Source organism: Indicator indicator, chromosome 27 (assembly GCF_027791375.1).
Source record: "Indicator indicator isolate 239-I01 chromosome 27, UM_Iind_1.1, whole genome shotgun sequence".
Taxonomy (NCBI): domain Eukaryota; kingdom Metazoa; phylum Chordata; class Aves; order Piciformes; family Indicatoridae; genus Indicator; species Indicator indicator.
This window is the reverse complement of record NC_072036.1, coordinates 14196567-14216722: the sequence shown is the minus strand read 5'-3', so window position 1 is coordinate 14216722 and position 20156 is coordinate 14196567. Positions and strand designations below refer to the sequence as shown.

The following is a 20156-nucleotide window of genomic DNA, read 5'->3' as shown; positions in this document are numbered from 1 at the left end:
AGCTGCAGAGGGGCAGATCCCGAGGTAGCAATACCAGGAGGGTAGCTGTCACTTCCTCAGTTTCCCAGAACAACTCTGATAGCTCCAACAGTGATCCTAATTCTGGTGCTGGACGTTGTGCCAGCTGTACATGTGGATGTAATCCCCACCATTAGGGGTGCCCTGCCTTCCGCCAGGGGGAGGTAAGGGATAATGGAGATAACAGAATCTATTGGGATGTATACATCCAGTGGCCTGGCACTTCAAAATTTCAGAAGTACAGGGCCTTGGTTGACACAGGAGCTCAGTATACCATCAAATTATCAAGGGGGAGAATCTATAACTATTCAGGGAGTCACTGGTGCATCTCAAGAGTTTTTTAAGATAGAGGTTGATATAAGTTTAACTGGGAAGCAGTGGAAGAAACATACTATTGTAACAGGTCCTAATGCACCTTGTATTTTGGGAATTGACTTTCTGAGAGAAGGGCGTTTTAAAGACCCTAAGGGTTACAAATGGGCTTTTGGAATAGCGACTGTAGAAATTGATGGAGGAAAATTGAAGTTGTCCATTAGACCTGAGCTTTCAGATGAATCTGCAGTTGTGGGACAACATGAGATAGAGGATGTAAAGCTGCCGGTTGCTTCTCAAACTGTGCATCACAGACAATACAGAACCAACCGTGACTCTTTGGTGCCCATTCAAAACTTGATTCGTCAGTTGGAGAGTCAGAAAGTCATCAGCAAAACTCATTCACCTTTCAACAGTCCAATCTGGCCTGTGAGAAAGCAGAATGGAGAGTGGCGTCTGACAGTTGATTTCCGTGCCTTGAATGAAGTAACTCCACCCATGAGTGCAGCTGTACCAGACATGATGGAACTCCAATATGAGCTGGAATCCAAGCAGGCCAAATGGTATGCTACCATAGACATTGCTAATGCTTTCTTCTCTATTCCCATAGCAGAGGAATGCAGGCCTCAGTTTGCTTTCACCTGGAGAGGCATTCAGTACACATTCAATCGTTTGCCCCAGGGGTGGATTCACAGTTCAACCATCTGCTATGCAGTGATCCATGATGCTTTGGAGAAAGGTGGAGCTCCAGAACACATTCAGTTCATCGATGACATCATCGTCTGGGGTGAGACTGCTGAAGAAGTCTTCGAGAAAGGTAACAAAATCCTTGACATTCTCTTGCAAGCTGGTTTCGCTATCAAGCGAGACAAGGTGAAAGGACCTGCCAGAGAAATCCAGTTTCTGGGAGTGCGGTGGCAAGATGGTCGCCGTCACATCCCAATGGATGTGATAAACAGAGTCTCCACCATGGCAAATCCCATCAACAAGAAAGAAACTCTGCGTTTCTTAGGCATAGTGGGATTTTGGAGACTGCACATTCCTGGATACAGTCAGATTGTGAAACCTCTATATGATGTGACTCGAAAGAGAAACAGTTTCCAATGGGGTCCTGAGCAACAAGCAGCCTTTGACCAGATCAAGCGAGAAGTAGTCCAAGCGATGGGTCTGGGACCTGTCCGAACTGGTCCAGACATTAAGAACATTCTGTACACGGCCGCGAGTGACAATGGTCCAACCTGGTGCTTATGGCAAAGAGCTCCAGGGGAGACACGAGGACGTCCTCTTGGTTTCTGGGGTCGTGGCTACAGAGGCTCAGAGGCAAACTACACTCCAACAGAGAAAGAGATTTTAGCTGCTTATGAAGGAGTGAAAGCTGCTTCTGAAGTGATCGGAACTGAGTCACAACTTCTTCTAGCTCCTAGATTGCCAGTTCTGAGTTGGATGTTCAAAGGCAAAGGTTCTTCACCACATCATGCAACAGATGCTACCTGGTCTAAGTGGATGGCTCTGATAACACAGCGAGCTCGAATGGGAAATCTCGAAAGGCCTGGTTTGGTGGAGGTGATCACAAACTGGCCAGAAGGCACAAGCTGTGCTAAACCTCCAGAGGAGAGAGTAACTCGTGCTGAGGAAGCTCCTCCTTACAGTGATCTGTCTGATGATGAAAAGAGATATGCTTTGTTCACAGACGGTTCCTGTCGTCTTGTTGGGAACAAGCGGAGATGGAAATCTGCAGTGTGGAGTCCAACGCGCAGAGTTGCAGAAGCGAGAGATGGAGAAGGAGAATCCAGTCAATTTGCAGAGGTAAAAGCTGTCCAGCTAGCTCTTAACATAGCTGAACGTGAGAGATGGCCAAAGCTTTATCTCTACACCGACTCGTGGATGGTAGCCAATGCCTTGTGGGGTTGGCTGAAAGACTGGAAGAAGAATGGCTGGCAGAGGAAAGGAAAGCCAATCTGGGCTGCAGATCTGTGGCAAGACATTGCTGCTCGCATTGAGAGAATCCCAGTGAAAGTGAGACACATCGATGCTCACATTCCTAAGAGCAAAGCTACTGAGGAACAACAACACAACCATCAGGCAGATCTAGCTGCAAGAGTTTCCCAGGTGGACACAAACTCTGATCCTGATCCTGATCTTGACTGGAAACACCGAGGTGAGCTGTTCTTAGCTCGGTGGGCCCATGACTCGTCAGGACATCAAGGCAGAGATGCAACCTACCGATGGGCTCGTGACAGATCCATTGACATTTCCATGGATGCTATCACACAAGTCATCCATGACTGTGACATTTGTGCTGCTATTAAGCAGGCAAAGCGGATCAAGCCCTTATGGTATGGTGACCGATGGTCCAAGTACAAGTATGGTGAAGCCTGGCAGATTGACTACATCACTCTACCTCGTTCTCGATCTGGTAAGCAGTATGTGCTGACTATGGTAGAGGCAAGCACTGGATGGCTGGAAACTTATCCAGTTCCTCATGCAACTGCACGTAACACCATTCTTGGACTGGAGAGACAAATCCTGTGGAGACACGGAACTCCAGAGAGGATTGAGTCAGACAATGGAACTCATTTCAAGAACAATCTTGTAAAAAACTGGGCCAAAGAGCACGGCATCGAGTGGATATTCCACATTCCCTACTATGCACCAGCTGCAGGGAAGATCGAACGCTACAATGGTTTGCTGAAAACCACTCTCAAAGCCATGGGGGGTGGATCTTTGAAAAACTGGGAGAAACATTTAGCACAAGCAACCTGGTTGGTGAATAGTAGAGGTTCAGTGAATCGAGGTGGACCTGCCCAATCAGATTTGCTGCGAAAGGAAGAAGGTGATAGAGTTCCTGTTATCAGAGAAAAGAATCTGTTAGGCAAAACTGTTTGGGTATTTTCTCCTTCAGGAGAGGCCAAACCTGTCCGAGGGGTGGTTTCTGCTGAAGGTCCTGGTCACACCTATTGGGTGATGCAAGAAAATGGTGAAATTCAGTGTATTCCACAAAGAAATCTAACTTTGGCTGAGAGAGGTTAAATTCAGAGTGTTGCGCAGATACAGCATCGCGCCCAAGAGGAGAGTTCATGAGATCTACGGTGCACGAACCCTGAGAGCCCTGAGTCACCTGAGAGTCCCTGTTCCTTCCTTCGCTCCATCTGCGAGGAAACAAGCTGTTTGCTGTTTTTCCTGTGATTTGACTCTTTTGAATCATCTACATCTGAAATAGCCGGAATGGACTATGGTCTTTATTCACCTATTGTTGTAGATATTATTTTAGATTAGATAAATGATAGTAGCAGCCAATGGAATTGTTTAGAAGGGGTGGACTGTGATGGTTTGAAACTGTCTTTTTAATTTTTCCTTGCAAAGTTCAGAACAGAGAAAGTGAAAGAATGTAAATAAGTCACTATTGGGTGTAAGAAAGCAAAATAACGATTGTTCTAAACACTTCCATTGGATAGATAGAAATGTTTAAGAACTATTACCCAAAACAAAGTAGGCACTCTGCACATTCTGCGTTCGGCAGTGGGGGCAGTTGCTGGGCTGTCTGGCTGCTGTTTCTTCTTCTCTTCTGGCTGAAGATAACACACTGACCTTGGCAGCTAAGTTAACAACTTTCTGCTTAACTAACTCTGCTTCTCTGTCCAGGGGGGTCTGGGGGGGAAGCTCCTGGGAGAGGGAGGCCCCTTTGGGAGGGTCCCCTTGGGGGGAAGCAAAGGGAGATCGATTGTGCTTTTTCTGTTGATTGTATATATTTATGAATGTTGTGAATTTTGTATATTTGTACATATTCATTGCATTTCATTGTAGATTTTAGACTCTGCTTGTAAATACAGCTTTTCATTTGCTTCCAGACTGGGCTAGCCTGGTTATTGTTGGTGGGGGGGAATTTCGGCTCACACCGACACACTTTTTATTTTTGGCGCTCCAACTCGGGGCTCGATTGCTTGTGATTTATTTCTGCTCAGATTAGGAAGCAAAATGAAGCTGTTTTGGATTTTGAGTAATTTTATTTCCTCTGTTATCAGTGTGATTGTTTACAGATGGGCTGTTTCCTGCATGATAGACAAGATTGTGAGATATGTGGCATATAAGTCGTTTCTTTGGGTTAAGAATAAGTTACTGAATGTTGGTGAATTCTGTTATGGTCTTATTGGGCTAAGAAGCTATGATAACTCAACTATGGATCTGCTAGCAGACACATATGAGTTTGTTACTCCTCTTACAACTACAGAGGGTCTTTGGAAACAGTGGTACCTTAGATATCTTGTACTAGCCTTAATCTTAATTTTGTTGCTTCTTGGAATAATCATATGGCTACTGATAGCACTGTATCAAGAAAGACATAAGGCTACTTGCTCTTCCAACTCTGCTGTGAATGTGAAAACCAAGCCAGTAAATTTGGTTGCCACTATCACCAGAAAGCGCAAAGGAGCTGCAGGAGGAGATGCAGATGCTGCAGGAGATGGTGCAGATGGAGATGAGGGTCCTTCTACTCAGGGTCCCTCTCTTAAGAAAGATCCTTCTGATGAGGAAGAGAGGGTTAGCCTTAAAACTCTGGTAGACCTCTTGAGACCCCACATGGATGATGGAGATGTAGGTCAGGATGTAGACCCTAGTAGATTAGCAACTGCTGGTAGTGCCTCTGAACTCAAAGAAATTCAACGGAGGATTAAAATAGGATTATGGGGACAGCGACCTCAGGATGATGATGATGATGATGATGATGAGGATGACATACAGTCAGCTAATGCACCCAGACAGGAAATTAGACATGTGAGGAAGGATTACATCAGAGGAGATAATGAGCCAGTCCTGTCTTGGCTAGCCAGGTGTTTTGATATGGGAGCCCCAGCATTGGTGGTAGGTGACAAGTCGGCCTCTCAGTTGGGGATGCTCTCAAAGGATACAGGCATAGACAGGCACCTAGGCAAGTGCATTGGTAAAGTTTCTCTGTGGGCACGCCTCCTACTGGCAGTCTCGCTGAGGTACCCCAGCAGAGATGATTTACCATGGAACCCTAAGCCTTGGACCACAATAGCTGAGGGAATCAAGCGTCTGAGAGAGTTTGCTGTGAGAGAAGTAATGTATGGAGATCATAAGACTCTGAATCCTGATGAAATTCCTGTTGGAACAGGCCTTGCCAAAAAGCTCATTAAGCTTGCTCCTCCTAATTATGCTACTATTCTGGCAAGCAGGATTGTGGCAAGAAATTATGGTGGAGTGCCTCCTACTGTTGGCCATTTCACTGACCAAATGAGGCAGTTGGAGGATAGTCTTGCACGTACTTCTTTGGTTTCAGCCATTGAAACTTTGTCTGGAGAAATGAAGAATTGCATGAAAGAGCTGAAGGAGGAACTTAAAACCTCCATATCCAACTTGATGAAGGGGGATGATTCTAATTCCTCTTCCTCCAGATGGATACAAGTTTCAGCTGTTAGGAACAGACGTGCTCCAAGGAGGCCATTCCAAAATAGGTCAAACCAAAACAGACAGCAGAGGCAATCACGTGGCAGTATCTGGATAACTCTGCGTGATCAGTTTGGTGAGAACATGAACAGATGGGATGGTCAACCAACTTCTGATCTTTTCAAGAGGTTACGGGAGCTGCAGAGGGGCAGATCCCGAGGTAGCAATACCAGGAGGGCAGCTGTCACTTCCTCAGTTTCCCAGAACAACTCTGATAGCTCCAACAGTGATCCTAATTCTGGTGCTGGACGTTGTGCCAGCTGTACATGTGGATGTAATCCCCACCATTAGGGGTGCCCTGCCTTCCGCCAGGGGGAGGTAAGGGATAATGGAGATAACAGAATCTATTGGGATGTATACATCCAGTGGCCTGGCACTTCAAAATTTCAGAAGTACAGGGCCTTGGTTGACACAGGAGCTCAGTATACCATCAAATTATCAAGGGGGAGAATCTATAACTATTCAGGGAGTCACTGGTGCATCTCAAGAGTTTTTTAAGATAGAGGTTGATATAAGTTTAACTGGGAAGCAGTGGAAGAAACATACTATTGTAACAGGTCCTAATGCACCTTGTATTTTGGGAATTGACTTTCTGAGAGAAGGGCGTTTTAAAGACCCTAAGGGTTACAAATGGGCTTTTGGAATAGCGACTGTAGAAATTGATGGAGGAAAATTGAAGTTGTCCATTAGACCTGAGCTTTCAGATGAATCTGCAGTTGTGGGACAACATGAGATAGAGGATGTAAAGCTGCCGGTTGCTTCTCAAACTGTGCATCACAGACAATACAGAACCAACCGTGACTCTTTGGTGCCCATTCAAAACTTGATTCGTCAGTTGGAGAGTCAGAAAGTCATCAGCAAAACTCATTCACCTTTCAACAGTCCAATCTGGCCTGTGAGAAAGCAGAATGGAGAGTGGCGTCTGACAGTTGATTTCCGTGCCTTGAATGAAGTAACTCCACCCATGAGTGCAGCTGTACCAGACATGATGGAACTCCAATATGAGCTGGAATCCAAGCAGGCCAAATGGTATGCTACCATAGACATTGCTAATGCTTTCTTCTCTATTCCCATAGCAGAGGAATGCAGGCCTCAGTTTGCTTTCACCTGGAGAGGCATTCAGTACACATTCAATCGTTTGCCCCAGGGGTGGATTCACAGTTCAACCATCTGCCATGCAGTGATCCATGATGCTTTGGAGAAAGGTGGAGCTCCAGAACACATTCAGTTCATCGATGACATCATCGTCTGGGGTGAGACTGCTGAAGAAGTCTTCGAGAAAGGTAACAAAATCCTTGACATTCTCTTGCAAGCTGGTTTCGCTATCAAGCGAGACAAGGTGAAAGGACCTGCCAGAGAAATCCAGTTTCTGGGAGTGCGGTGGCAAGATGGTCGCCGTCACATCCCAATGGATGTGATAAACAGAGTCTCCACCATGGCAAATCCCATCAACAAGAAAGAAACTCTGCGTTTCTTAGGCATAGTGGGATTTTGGAGACTGCACATTCCTGGATACAGTCAGATTGTGAAACCTCTATATGATGTGACTCGAAAGAGAAACAGTTTCCAATGGGGTCCTGAGCAACAAGCAGCCTTTGACCAGATCAAGCGAGAGGTAGTCCAAGCGATGGGTCTGGGACCTGTCCGAACTGGTCCAGACATTAAGAACATTCTGTACACGGCCGCGAGTGACAATGGTCCAACCTGGTGCTTATGGCAAAGAGCTCCAGGGGAGACACGAGGACGTCCTCTTGGTTTCTGGGGTCGTGGCTACAGAGGCTCAGAGGCAAACTACACTCCAACAGAGAAAGAGATTTTAGCTGCTTATGAAGGAGTGAAAGCTGCTTCTGAAGTGATCGGAACTGAGTCACAACTTCTTCTAGCTCCTAGATTGCCAGTTCTGAATTGGATGTTCAAAGGCAAAGGTTCTTCACCACATCATGCAACAGATGCTACCTGGTCTAAGTGGATGGCTCTGATAACACAGCGAGCTCGAATGGGAAATCTCGAAAGGCCTGGTTTGGTGGAGGTGATCACAAACTGGCCAGAAGGCACAAGCTGTGCTAAACCTCCAGAGGAGAGAGTAACTCGTGCTGAGGAAGCTCCTCCTTACAGTGATCTGTCTGATGATGAAAAGAGATATGCTTTGTTCACAGACGGTTCCTGTCGTCTTGTTGGGAACAAGCGGAGATGGAAATCTGCAGTGTGGAGTCCAACGCGCAGAGTTGCAGAAGCGAGAGATGGAGAAGGAGAATCCAGTCAATTTGCAGAGGTAAAAGCTGTCCAGCTAGCTCTTAACATAGCTGAACGTGAGAGATGGCCAAAGCTTTATCTCTACACCGACTCGTGGATGGTAGCCAATGCCTTGTGGGGTTGGCTGAAAGACTGGAAGAAGAATGGCTGGCAGAGGAAAGGAAAGCCAATCTGGGCTGCAGATCTGTGGCAAGACATTGCTGCTCGCATTGAGAGAATCCCAGTGAAAGTGAGACACATCGATGCTCACATTCCTAAGAGCAAAGCTACTGAGGAACAACAACACAACCATCAGGCAGATCTAGCTGCAAGAGTTTCCCAGGTGGACACAAACTCTGATCCTGATCCTGATCTTGACTGGAAACACCGAGGTGAGCTGTTCTTAGCTCGGTGGGCCCATGACTCGTCAGGACATCAAGGCAGAGATGCAACCTACCGATGGGCTCGTGACAGATCCATTGACATTTCCATGGATGCTATCACACAAGTCATCCATGACTGTGACATTTGTGCTGCTATTAAGCAGGCAAAGCGGATCAAGCCCTTGTGGTACGGTGACCGATGGTCCAAGTACAAGTATGGTGAAGCCTGGCAGATTGACTACATCACTCTACCTCGTTCTCGATCTGGTAAGCAGTATGTGCTGACTATGGTAGAGGCAAGCACTGGATGGCTGGAAACTTATCCAGTTCCTCATGCAACTGCACGTAACACCATTCTTGGACTGGAGAGACAAATCCTGTGGAGACACGGAACTCCAGAGAGGATTGAGTCAGACAATGGAACTCATTTCAAGAACAATCTTGTAAAAAACTGGGCCAAAGAGCACGGCATCGAGTGGATATTCCACATTCCCTACTATGCACCAGCTGCAGGGAAGATCGAACGCTACAATGGTTTGCTGAAAACCACTCTCAAAGCCATGGGGGGTGGATCTTTGAAAAACTGGGAGAAACATTTAGCACAAGCAACCTGGTTGGTGAATAGTAGAGGTTCAGTGAATCGAGCTGGACCTGCCCAATCAGATTTGTTGCGAAAGGAAGAAGGTGATAGAGTTCCTGTTATCAGAGAAAAGAATCTGTTAGGCAAAACTGTTTGGGTATTTTCTCCTTCAGGAGAGGCCAAACCTGTCCGAGGGGTGGTTTCTGCTGAAGGTCCTGGTCACACCTATTGGGTGATGCAAGAAAATGGTGAAATTCAGTGTATTCCACAAAGAAATCTAACTTTGGCTGAGAGAGGTTAAATTCAGAGTGTTGCGCAGATACAGCATCGCGCCCAAGAGGAGAGTTCATGAGATCTACGGTGCACGAACCCTGAGAGCCCTGAGTCACCTGAGAGTCCCTGTTCCTTCCTTCGCTCCATCTGCGAGGAAACAAGCTGTTTGCTGTTTTTCCTGTGATTTGACTCTTTTGAATCATCTACATCTGAAATAGCCGGAATGGACTATGGTCTTTATTCACCTATTGTTGTAGATATTATTTTAGATTAGATAAATGATAGTAGCAGCCAATGGAATTGTTTAGAAGGGGTGGACTGTGATGGTTTGAAACTGTCTTTTTAATTTTTCCTTGCAAAGTTCAGTACAGAGAAAGTGAAAGAATGTAAATAAGTCACTATTGGGTGTAAGAAAGCAAAATAACGATTGTTCTAAACACTTCCATTGGATAGATAGAAATGTTTAAGAACTATTACCCAAAACAAAGTAGGCACTCTGCACATTCTGCGTTCGGCAGTGGGGGCAGTTGCTGGGCTGTCTGGCTGCTGTTTCTTCTTCTCTTCTGGCTGAAGATAACACACTGACCTTGGCAGCTAAGTTAACAACTTTCTGCTTAACTAACTCTGCTTCTCTGTCCAGGGGGGTCTGGGGGGGAAGCTCCTGGGAGAGGGAGGCCCCTTTGGGAGGGTCCCCTTGGGGGGAAGCAAAGGGAGATCGATTGTGCTTTTTCTGTTGATTGTATATATTTATGAATGTTGTGAATTTTGTATATTTGTACATATTCATTGCATTTCATTGTAGATTTTAGACTCTGCTTGTAAATACAGCTTTTCATTTGCTTCCAGACTGGGCTAGCCTGGTTATTGTTGGTGGGGGGGAATTTCGGCTCACACCGACACATGACTGTAGTGGTGATGCAGCAATTCATTGGGAGCAGTATGCTATCTTCTGTCCTTTTCCGTCTTATATTGTGTTTGTGAATCTAAGCAGAAATTTGGGAAGACACATCACACTGACTATCAAATTCTAACTATCAAAAAATGAATTAGGTTTGATGCAGGTTCAGCCAGGAATTTCAGTTGTTAGCAACAAATGCTTTTATTGTTTGTAATTTTGTCTGGGACTGAAGATCCTGGATCTTGTCACAACCAAGAAAATTGCTTTGATCTTGCCAAGTTACTCACAAAAAAACGTGGAGCATACAAACAGGAAAAAATATCACAACCTTAGCTCTTCTAAACAGCAGGGTAGCTCTTCAATTTTAATTGCTCAATTCTAAAGATGCAGGGAAGTGAAATCTTCTTGTATTGGCAGTGCAAGGCAACAAGTGCCTTACATCTCTCACTGGTGTGGAAGCTCCAGGGGCTGTGTCATCGTGTCTGACGCTGATGCATGAAAGGAAACACCAGTGGAATTTGCTCTGCTAACAACAATATGTGAGCCTGTTCTGCTCCTCAGTTTTTCCTTCCTTTCTTCTCATTTCTTTAATTATATATTTCCTTCATCTATGAATTATCATTCCTAGGTGCCTTTCATGACTTTTGCATTTTACAGGATTCATTTTAGCTCTGTGGAAAATGCTTAAACCCCAATATTGAGGCAGATTTCATTGAGCAGATGCATTGCTGCAGGCTGATATTCTCTGGGTATTAAGAACTTTTTCAGAAGAATCAGCTAATGAGCCTCTTAATCACATCTGGTGCAGCTGGTATGGAGGGGCTCAAAGCTGAAGGAATGCAGAACTGACCTGTTCCACACCAGTAAGATTTCTCACGGGCTTCAGTTTACTGCCTTCATAGCTTTCCTGGTTGGGAAGGTGAGCTGTATGATCACTTCCCTGTAAAGAGAGAGTTGTGGAACAGATGAGTGCAGAAGTCAGAGCATACACTGTGGAAGTGAGCTTGAGCGGCACACAGCAGTTAGTAAAGGGACCTGCTTTCTTCAGACATATTTCTGAACTGGATGGAAAAAAGTTAGTTAAATAGTTGGTGTGACTCCCAGACAGGGTGGTTGGTGCATTTGAGTTGATTTCCTCTGGAGCTTGGCCCCAGTCATAAGGGGCTGGGCAGGATGGCATCAGTGGGATTTAATTCATGCTTAGACTGGTGAGGATTTTTTGTCCAGAGTGCTTACAACATGATTGATAATTACAATAATAGAGTTGATAATTACAATATAATTGCTAATTAGTAGGAAAAGTAGGAGTGAGTTTTTAACACACAGCTCTTTGCTGACTTGGAGATGAGAAGTCTTGTGTGCATAAAGCTTAATTTGGTCTTAGCTCATCTGGACGCCCTGGTGTTCATCCTTTCAAGGGTGTGCAATGAGAGGAGCTACAAGAATGACCCTTCACTCCCTGCCCCACAAGAGCAGCTGAAGGTTAAGGCAGGCTCTAGAGAAGCAGCTGCAAAAGCTGCAGTTACTCCAGGATGAGAGGGGCCAGGGTAAGCTGAGTGGGAGGTGGACTAAGAGATGTGTATTATGCTGCGCAGAACAAGCTTGGCCTTGCTGCAACCCCATGAATGTCAATGCAGTGTTCAATGGAGGTAGTTCTAAAGCACCCCAGAACTCCATCATTGTGCTTGCTGCCTGCTGCTAGGTCTTAAACATCCCTGAGATCAGCTGGAATTCCAGAAACGTGAATTTGTGACAGAATGTTGCAACAGGAATTTTGGAGCAGTTGCCACAGAAGAGCAAGTGAATTGTGTTTCCTTTTCTGGAGGAATGACTAAAGCAGCAGGGTTGAAACAGGCTGTGGGCTCAGTGACCAACCTGATGGCAGAACAGGACCTGGACATTTAAAGGCACCAAAAGAACAGAGAGGTGTCCTCACCACTGACTGTTCTTTGTTATAGAAGGGGCAATAACTCGAGTGCTGTATTGCTCACACTCCAATCTGAGATGCTGATTTGGGAAGGATTGCTGACAAAAGACGCTGTGTGACCTGACCCTTCTCACTCATGTGGCTTATAGGCCCTCATTTCTGAGGGTGCTCTACATGAGTATTGTGTCTAGTGGTGCTTGTGTAGATTTGCTTTTCCAGAGTTCAGTTCTTTTATCTTGGTTATTAAGACATCATTGTGTGACTGATCCCATTGGTTCCACCTGAATTAATACTTAGTTCAGAAGTGTTTGTGTGGATCAAAGAGCTGTGTTTCAATTTTTCCAGAATAAGTTTTTCTGCTTCCTTATTGGCAGAAGGACTCAGCTGCAAGGTTGGTTGCTGTGGTGGTAGCATTGAAAGCTTGCTCTAGATCTCATCATAACTCAAGTTTGCTGCTATTCTTGTCCAAGGGAAAATGAAGTTAGTGGTGATGGACAACCCAATCCTTTTCTTCCTGGATTTCACCAGCCATTATTTTTAATGGTGAATAATATTTCTTTCCATAGGCAATGTTCAGTCTCTGCATGGTTGAAAGTGAAGCTGATGAAGTGAATTTGCATGGTGTCACAAGCCTTGGTTTAAAACAAGCCCTGGACTTCGCCTATACTGGACAGGTATTGTACAGATCTTCAAATTAAGTGACCCAAGTGAAAGCAAACTGCAATAAAAACTGAAGAGGGCTTTTGCAGAGGTGCTAGAAATTATTTTTCTTGTGCGCTGCCTAGTAGGTGGCCTTCTGATGTAACAGATCTTACTTTTCATACATTGTTGTGGTTTGGATTTTGGTTGTCGTTGTTCATGGGTTTGGTTTGGGTTTTTCTTTAGAGGAATTGTCTATTAAAAGTACTGTTCATGTGCCTTGTTGCCAGGTAGTGTCCCCTTTTCTGGTGGTCTGGTTGTTGATGCAAGCTCAGTGGCAGCTCATCCTGCATGCTAAATGAATACCTGTGTCATGTTGGTAATGTGAAGCTGTCAGTCACTCTGAAGAGAGAACTAGATGGAAGGATCTTTGGAGAAGATGAGTTGTAACAGATTTCTGTCTGATCCATCCTGTCTGCTGTGAACAGAGGGTCACTCTCCTATATTTCAATCTATAATGCTGTGTAAAATATGTTGAGAACCTGGAAGAGATGGATTTGGCTTCTGTGTAAGCCAAAAATACTCCACATGTTGATTCCAGGATAGTATTCTCCGCTCCCTGGTAAATAATGCGTCCTCTGCCCTGGATCTTACAGACTCTGGAGTCTCTCATTTTTCAGAGATAATCTACTTTGAACAGATGAGTTTGGCCTCTTATGTTAAATGTGGTGCATGGGTGTGCAGTTGCTCACATACAGAGGTGACTGCAAGGCAAAGTTTGCTCTGTGTGTGTCAGGTACATCAAGTACTGCTTTGAAGCCCCGAGACATGAGAAGGGTTCTGTAGCAGTTTTTCAGAAGAGCGTAACCCAGTGGTATGTGGATCTGAGAATGAGCAGTGTCACGTTTTCCTTGCGCCCTTGAAATTCTTCCCTGGCACTGGTTTTGTCTGTTCTGAGCATGGCTTGTGCTGGCTGTGGCTGGCAGGACCTGGGTGAGGGTTTCAAGGAGTGAGGGGGAGAAATCCCCAGTGGCTTGGTGCCTGCTATCACCAAAGCGCTGAGAGCAGAACTGGCCCTAGCCTGGGCCTGCAAAATCTTTCTGAGCTTAAAAACCAACTGCACAAACCATTGCAAAAGTCACTCATTCCGGTTACAACCTTAGATTTCTTTAAAGATGCAGGAGTCTAGACATAATCTGGTGTCCTTAAAAGTGAAAGCCACAAGCTGCAAACTGGTGTGAGCATTTTCTTTCTTTTTTTTTTTTTTAAACTCATTGGTCTGAAATGTTAGCCCAAACAATTGCTGTTTCTTTAGATAACAACATGGAACTGACAGCAGTTTAGGGACAGTCCTAAGACATCCATATCTAAAGACATAAATATTTATTTCCAGCCTTCCTCTCTTTACTGTTTAGCCCAGCTTGCGCTCAATTTGGAGTGAGTGCAGAGGTAAGTTTCTGTCCAGCAATACCTTGGAGACATCTGGTGGAACTCCTGCACACTGCATGGTGGCAGCGCCGCATGCCTGCAGCTTTTGAGAGTTAGCAACATTTAACTTTTAGCACACCAGTACAGTCTGAGACGAACCTTCATCATTCTTGCCTCTTTTCTTTCATTTGCAATATGCCTGTGGACATCAAATACAAACTTCACCTTCCTGCCTCCTTGGGCAGGCAGTGCCTTACTGTAACTCTGGTCGCAGTGCTGTGTGTGCTGCGAGATGCTTCACTGACTTGGATCTCCTTTGTAATGAGCTTCTATCATATCCCTCTGGTCTGTGGTGATAGAATTATTTTGCATTTAGATAGAATTTTATTAGAGGACTTAAACACATTGCAAAAGCAAGCAATTACTGTCCATCCTGTGCTGCATCACAGACAGGGAATTGTTTTGGGACATAATACCTTTACAAAGACTCCACAGCAAACTGGCAGCTGGCTCAGGGCTTGGCACCAAGTTCTCCTCACCAAGTCTCTCTCTTCTTTTTCTAAAGCATAGTATTTTGTTTCTGTGCTAATAGAAATTAAGTTGTTCAGTGATCCTTACAGGTGCTTTCCAGCCTGAGTTTCACACAGATTTTCCTTGTGTTCTCTGGACAATTTTACTACATGCATCAGAGAAATGCTGGTCAGGATTCCCTCTGGCTAATGAGACAACTGATAGAACTTGGTACAAAATCCAGGCTTGGTATGCCAAGGCATGGGGTCATTGCCTGCAGGGAATGGGAAGGTTCTTCCCTGCTCACAGGGTTTTGGAGCAGCACAGAGCTCAGGAGTAAGCAGGGAGACAGCAGAAGTGGTGACTGGCTGAGAGTGAAATGCAGCCTAAGTGGCTCTAAAAGAAAAGTTACGGGGGTTGATTGCTCTGAAGCACGCAGCATGGTCTCCAGAGGGGAAAACCAACTGGTACCTTCATTACAGCCTGTCTCATTTGAAATGCTGATCACTGTAAGTGGCATCTAGAAGGAATTTTCTTTTCCATCAGACTGGCAGAAATCTCAGGATTTTTTTTTCTTCTATATTTTTGTGTTAAATTCTCAATACTTCACTTTCTAGGATTTTCTGAAGTGGCATTACACGTTTCCTTGCTGTTACAGCATAATGTGAATGGTGCCACCACTTAATGCATGGCCCTACAAACAGCTGGGTGGAAATTAGAAGGAAATATAGGGGATATAAATGAGTAGCTGGTGTGAAGGTGGCAGAATTGTCCTCAATCTCTCCATCTTTGTCAGGGCATAAAATAGCTTTAGTTTAGTGTCTTTATATTTCACCCAGGCACTTTTAATAGCCTGCAATATTCAGGGAATAAATGAAATGATCAAAGTTTTCTTTCCAGATACAAACCTCTTGAGACTACACAGAGGTGATAGTTAATTTAGACCTTACCTTCGCTCCCAGGCTGTAAATTTCCGTTTTTGGAAGGACAGTTAAAGGAGTTTCTTCCTCCCTGTCTTTTGTCCATTGCTTCTCTCTTTGCTATGGTGTTGGTTGCAGTGGGGTAGGAGGCATTGAAAGAGTGGGAGGATGCTCTCAATTTGGGAAACACAAAGGTGAGTATGTTCCCTCAGCAGAAGAAATCTTGCATGGAAAGCCGTAAGAAATGGAAAAAACCTGTAAGAAGTCTGTCTGCCACCTCAAAATGAGCTTCTGTTGGTGACTGTGCAGATTGCCCCTACGTAGTAGCTAGCCAGCCTCCCTGCCCTGCCAGCCTCCCTTGCCCCCTGCCCTGTTTCTCATTTCCATGCTGCTGGCACACTCTGTCAGCGGATTGCTGGAGCTTTAAAATACAGCAATATTAGCACAGTTAAATATAGTTTGTGCCTACAAGGTAGTAATCTGCTTAGGGTTCTGGGTCTCGTTGACAATGCTAAGCTAGTGGCTGACACTTAGTGAGTAACATTACAACAGATGACAACTTGCTCGCTGTAACTGGAGTCTGATTAACAAACAGTGCAAGGTCTGAACCAGCTTAGTTTTGCCAGCCTGACCTTGAGCTCTCACTTGAAAATATTCAACAGTGCTGCTCATTTTTTTTTTTTAAGAGAATATACCTCCTGGAAATACTTCTGTGACTGAAAACCTCTCCAGCTTTCCATCTGAAGCAGCTCTTGTCATGCACAGCAGCCTCGTTAGCACCAGCCAAGCCCCTGGATTGTACTGGGCCTGAGTCTGATTTGCATTGAGGTGCTCCCTGTTGTCCTGGCTTTGTAAAGAGCTTGCTCCTGTGTGTAAATCTCACATGTGTTCACTCAAAGCCTGCTACGAGTGCCCGTGGTGGTTTGCACGAGCTTCAAGCACGTCGTACACTGACAGAACTCAAGGAAAATTAGCTCTTGCCTGTACCAAGAACTCATCCCCTCTCCCCTGTTCCTAATGACTCCCTTCTGTTGGCTGTGATGATGTGTTGAAGAAATGCATCCATGTCTTTTTCATTCCCCTCAAACCCAGTTTAACTGCAAGGGGTCCACATGGGTCGTTCCCTCTGTTTGCCATCCTCTTTCTTCTACTGCATTTGAGACATATAAATGATGCTGTGAGATAAAACTAAATTGTGTGGGCAGAAGAAAAAAGATGAGAAAAAAAGCTTTACTTCCCTGTGGAGCAGTGAGAGACTGACCTCATGTGGTGTGAAACCAAAGCTGCCAGGGGAAATACAACAAGGATGAGACTGAACAAGCTGAGTGGCTTTGAAAAATGCATGTTTATCCTGCATTTCTGAGTCCTTGTTGGATGCTGCACCATTTACGTTTCATAATATTCATTTGGATTGATTGGAATGTGATTGCTGATAAGAAGCTGACCAGTGTCTGTCTTCCCAAAGACCTTTTTGTGTCCTGAAAGGGATGTTCTAACAAGCTGACCCCAAGACAGCAGGGCAGGAGCTGAGGCCCAATTATCCTGGCTGCTGCCTGTGCATGATTATAATTGAAGTGAGGAGGAGTTTTGTGTGAGCAAGTGACAGGATAATCAGTCCTGGTTTCTAAGCCCTTTCTGGCACTTCCCCAGCAGCATGCTTGCTCTGTGCCTTCACAGCTTTGCTCTGTAAAATGGAGAAAGCAATTAGAGAAATTCTGAAGCAGTGACATGCAGGATGGGAAAGGTGTTCCTTGCCTGTGTGTTGCTCACAAGCCTGAGGAATAGCAACCCTGGACATTCGAAGCAGCCAGGCTTAGAGATGACATTCTGTTGTTTGGAGAACCCTCCCTTCAAAACAAACAACTTGCATTTTGTTTTAAAGTATTTAGAGGGTCATGCTCATGGGCTCTCACAGGAAAAGCTACTTGAAAATCCCTTGGGCAGTTCAGGTGGACCTTAAAAACTCTGTCCCCATGCTGCCAAAGACTTTTTTGTATGCTTAATTGTACTTCATTGGTTTTGACCTCAACTTAAATATCTGAAATAACAAAGACCCAAAGCATTTGCTACAGGAACTCTGAATCTGCATGACAAACTTTCCCTTTTCTTCTTTACAGATCCTCTTGGAACCAGGGGTGATACAGGATGTCCTGGCAGCTGGGAGCCATTTGCAGCTGCTGGAGCTTCTTAGCTTATGTTCTCACTATCTGATTCAGGTGAGGCTCCTCTGCCTGCTTATCAGCCATTCCTGTTGGCTAAAATCTTGTTTCAAGACTGATTTCAGTAGGAGGGGATCAGCACAACACCTACTGTGATCTAACTGGATTTCAAGAGATGTGAATTTGAGTCTGTTTTGGGTGTCTGTTTGTTATAGGTGCTTTTTCCTCCCATCCATTGTTTTGAGGAATAAGAAATGTGAAATGCCAGATAAACCACAGACTGACTCTCAGTTTTGGGCTGAGTTTCTTCAAAGGAGGCTAACGCAGAAATCTGCAGCCAACAGGTAGACTTTGAACTACAGGGGATGGGTTAGCTGAATGTCTTGTTTTCCTTTTAAAAGTTTCAGCCTTTAGTGTTCTACTGGACCATAACTGTCCTGCTATTGACATTGGAGAAGGCAAGGAAAAGGTAGTTGAAGGTGCTGAATATGATAGAGATTTGAGAATGGACTTCTTGTATGGAATTGTAGAGAATGTGGTGCTAAGTGCCTGGTTTGAACTTCAAAGCTTATAAATGTTTTTTTTTCTGAAGAGTACATGATTACTTTATCCTTATGCAAGAGAATAAACCTTTAAAAAGATTTATTGAGCAGATAGAAATGTTTGTTTCATATGTCTGAGTTATGTAACTGACTGCAGATATTAGTTCTGTCTCTTTCCTGGCCATTTGTCTATCCAGTACCAGAGAGAGATCCACAAGCTGCAGATTGTTTTAACAATCAAAGAGCCTTAATAAGCAGGGACTGCTACTGAGAGTATGGGTTTTACGGAATTTCCTCCTCCTGATCAACATCAATGCAGTATTGCATGGGTATAGCTTTAGCACTTAGTTTTCAAATCAGTGGTTGAGTTCCATTGGCATTCAGGGACCTGGGCTGTAAGACTGTCCAGCTCTGAAATCTTATAGTTGAGTGATTTTTCTGTGTTTCCTAAAGCCCAGTGTTATTTCCACCTTGAGTGTAGCTCAGGAGCTAATGTGATGATGGCTGTGAGTGAGGGCCTTGGAAGCTGCAGAATTGTTCAAAGCACCTTTAATGCCTAGAACTCTGCCACAGCAGTGTCTGCCACTTGCTGCTTGTGTTGGTCAGACTGTCTCTGCAGAGGCCTAATTTAACCTGAAAAGATCATTTTAGGTAAGTGTTTTAAAATGAGCCTGGAAAAATGCAGTACTGTACAGCAGCAGTCAGTTGGAATCTTCTTGGAGCTGCCTTTGTGCTGTCTGCTCTGGATTCTTGTATGCAAAAGCAAGCAGTGAGCAGCACCAGGCATGGTGAAATTAGATGAATGTACTCACAAATGCTAAAAAAAGACCTCCTGGAATAATTCTTGGTAATAACTGAAGCAGGCAAATTGTCTTGGGGAGGGCCTTTTTATTTTCAACCTTCTTACTATAATGGTCACTTTAGGCTTGCAAGCCAACATTCTCTCATGGTGCATGAACACCTAACCATCTGCATCTTTTCCTCATCTTTTAAAATATGTTTATAGATGGAACACATTTAAAGAGGAGGAAGCTACAAATGAGCCTGCCAGTGCAATCAAAGGCAGCGTGCATGGTTTACATCCGTGGTGGGGCCAGAGCTTCAAACCTGTTTTCTTAAACCCAGCTTCTCCATTTGGAATGCTGCCCACAATACAATCCTAACTTTCACCAAGATACACTCCTCCAGAAATGAATTAATTTTTACAGTAGAGATTGAGAGCATCACCTTTGTATTACTAGAAAACCCACCACAGTCAGGATTTTAGTGCCTGGGTTTTTCATACAGAGCAAATTAAACTGCTGGGAAAAAAAAAAAATCTAAAGGTCATCCAGCAGCCAGGACTTGCCTTTTTGAAACTGCTTGTAATATAGGAACAGACATACACTCTCCCCACACCCCCTGGAGTGATGTTTTGCAAAGCCACCACCATCAAACTTGAGTGTATCAACTCTATTCCATGATGGACAGTGACCTTCCCATTCCAGGAATGCAAAGCAGACAGAAATGATGTCCCCATTTCACTGAAAATCTGTGCTCTGCAGCCAGCAGTTGCTGTGCTGGATGGCTCCTTTCTGAAGGAGTATGTTGTGTCAGCTGCTGAGTCACCTAGCTGTTGACAATCTTTAGGAAGGTTCTTGCACAAAGCTCAACAGCAACTGCTGGAATGCTTCATCTCTGTCACAGATACGTCACAGGGATACAGATCTGTATGTGTGAGATATGAATGCACTGGAGAGGATTCCAACTTAGGTACTTGGGAAGAAAATTATGGTGGTTTTCTCTGTTCTTCAGCTGGTGCCAGTGAGGAAAGTGGCAATGGCATAGCCAGTGGCTCTGAGTCCCATTCTTGCTGTAGTCCCCTTGCTGCTG

The 20156-nt window shown here is 44.7% G+C and overlaps 1 protein-coding gene across 7 annotated transcripts in view; it reads left to right on the top strand.

Moving 5' to 3' along the window:
• The window catches only part of KLHL32 (kelch like family member 32), a 54090-nt gene that overhangs the window by 6926 nt on the left and 27008 nt on the right, over positions 1-20156 (top strand). For 4 of the 7 annotated variants that reach the window (XM_054393065.1, XM_054393063.1, XM_054393064.1 and 1 more), the window contains exons 3-4: positions 12653-12760; positions 17701-17799. The exons of 1 other annotated variant lie outside the window; for it this stretch is intronic. In XM_054393065.1, coding sequence (XP_054249040.1) covers positions 12653-12760; positions 17701-17799 — 207 coding nt within the window. The remainder of the gene's footprint in view (positions 1-12652; positions 12761-17700; positions 17800-20156) is intronic. 2 more of the 7 variants (XM_054393061.1, XM_054393060.1) reach the window with 2 other exon arrangements.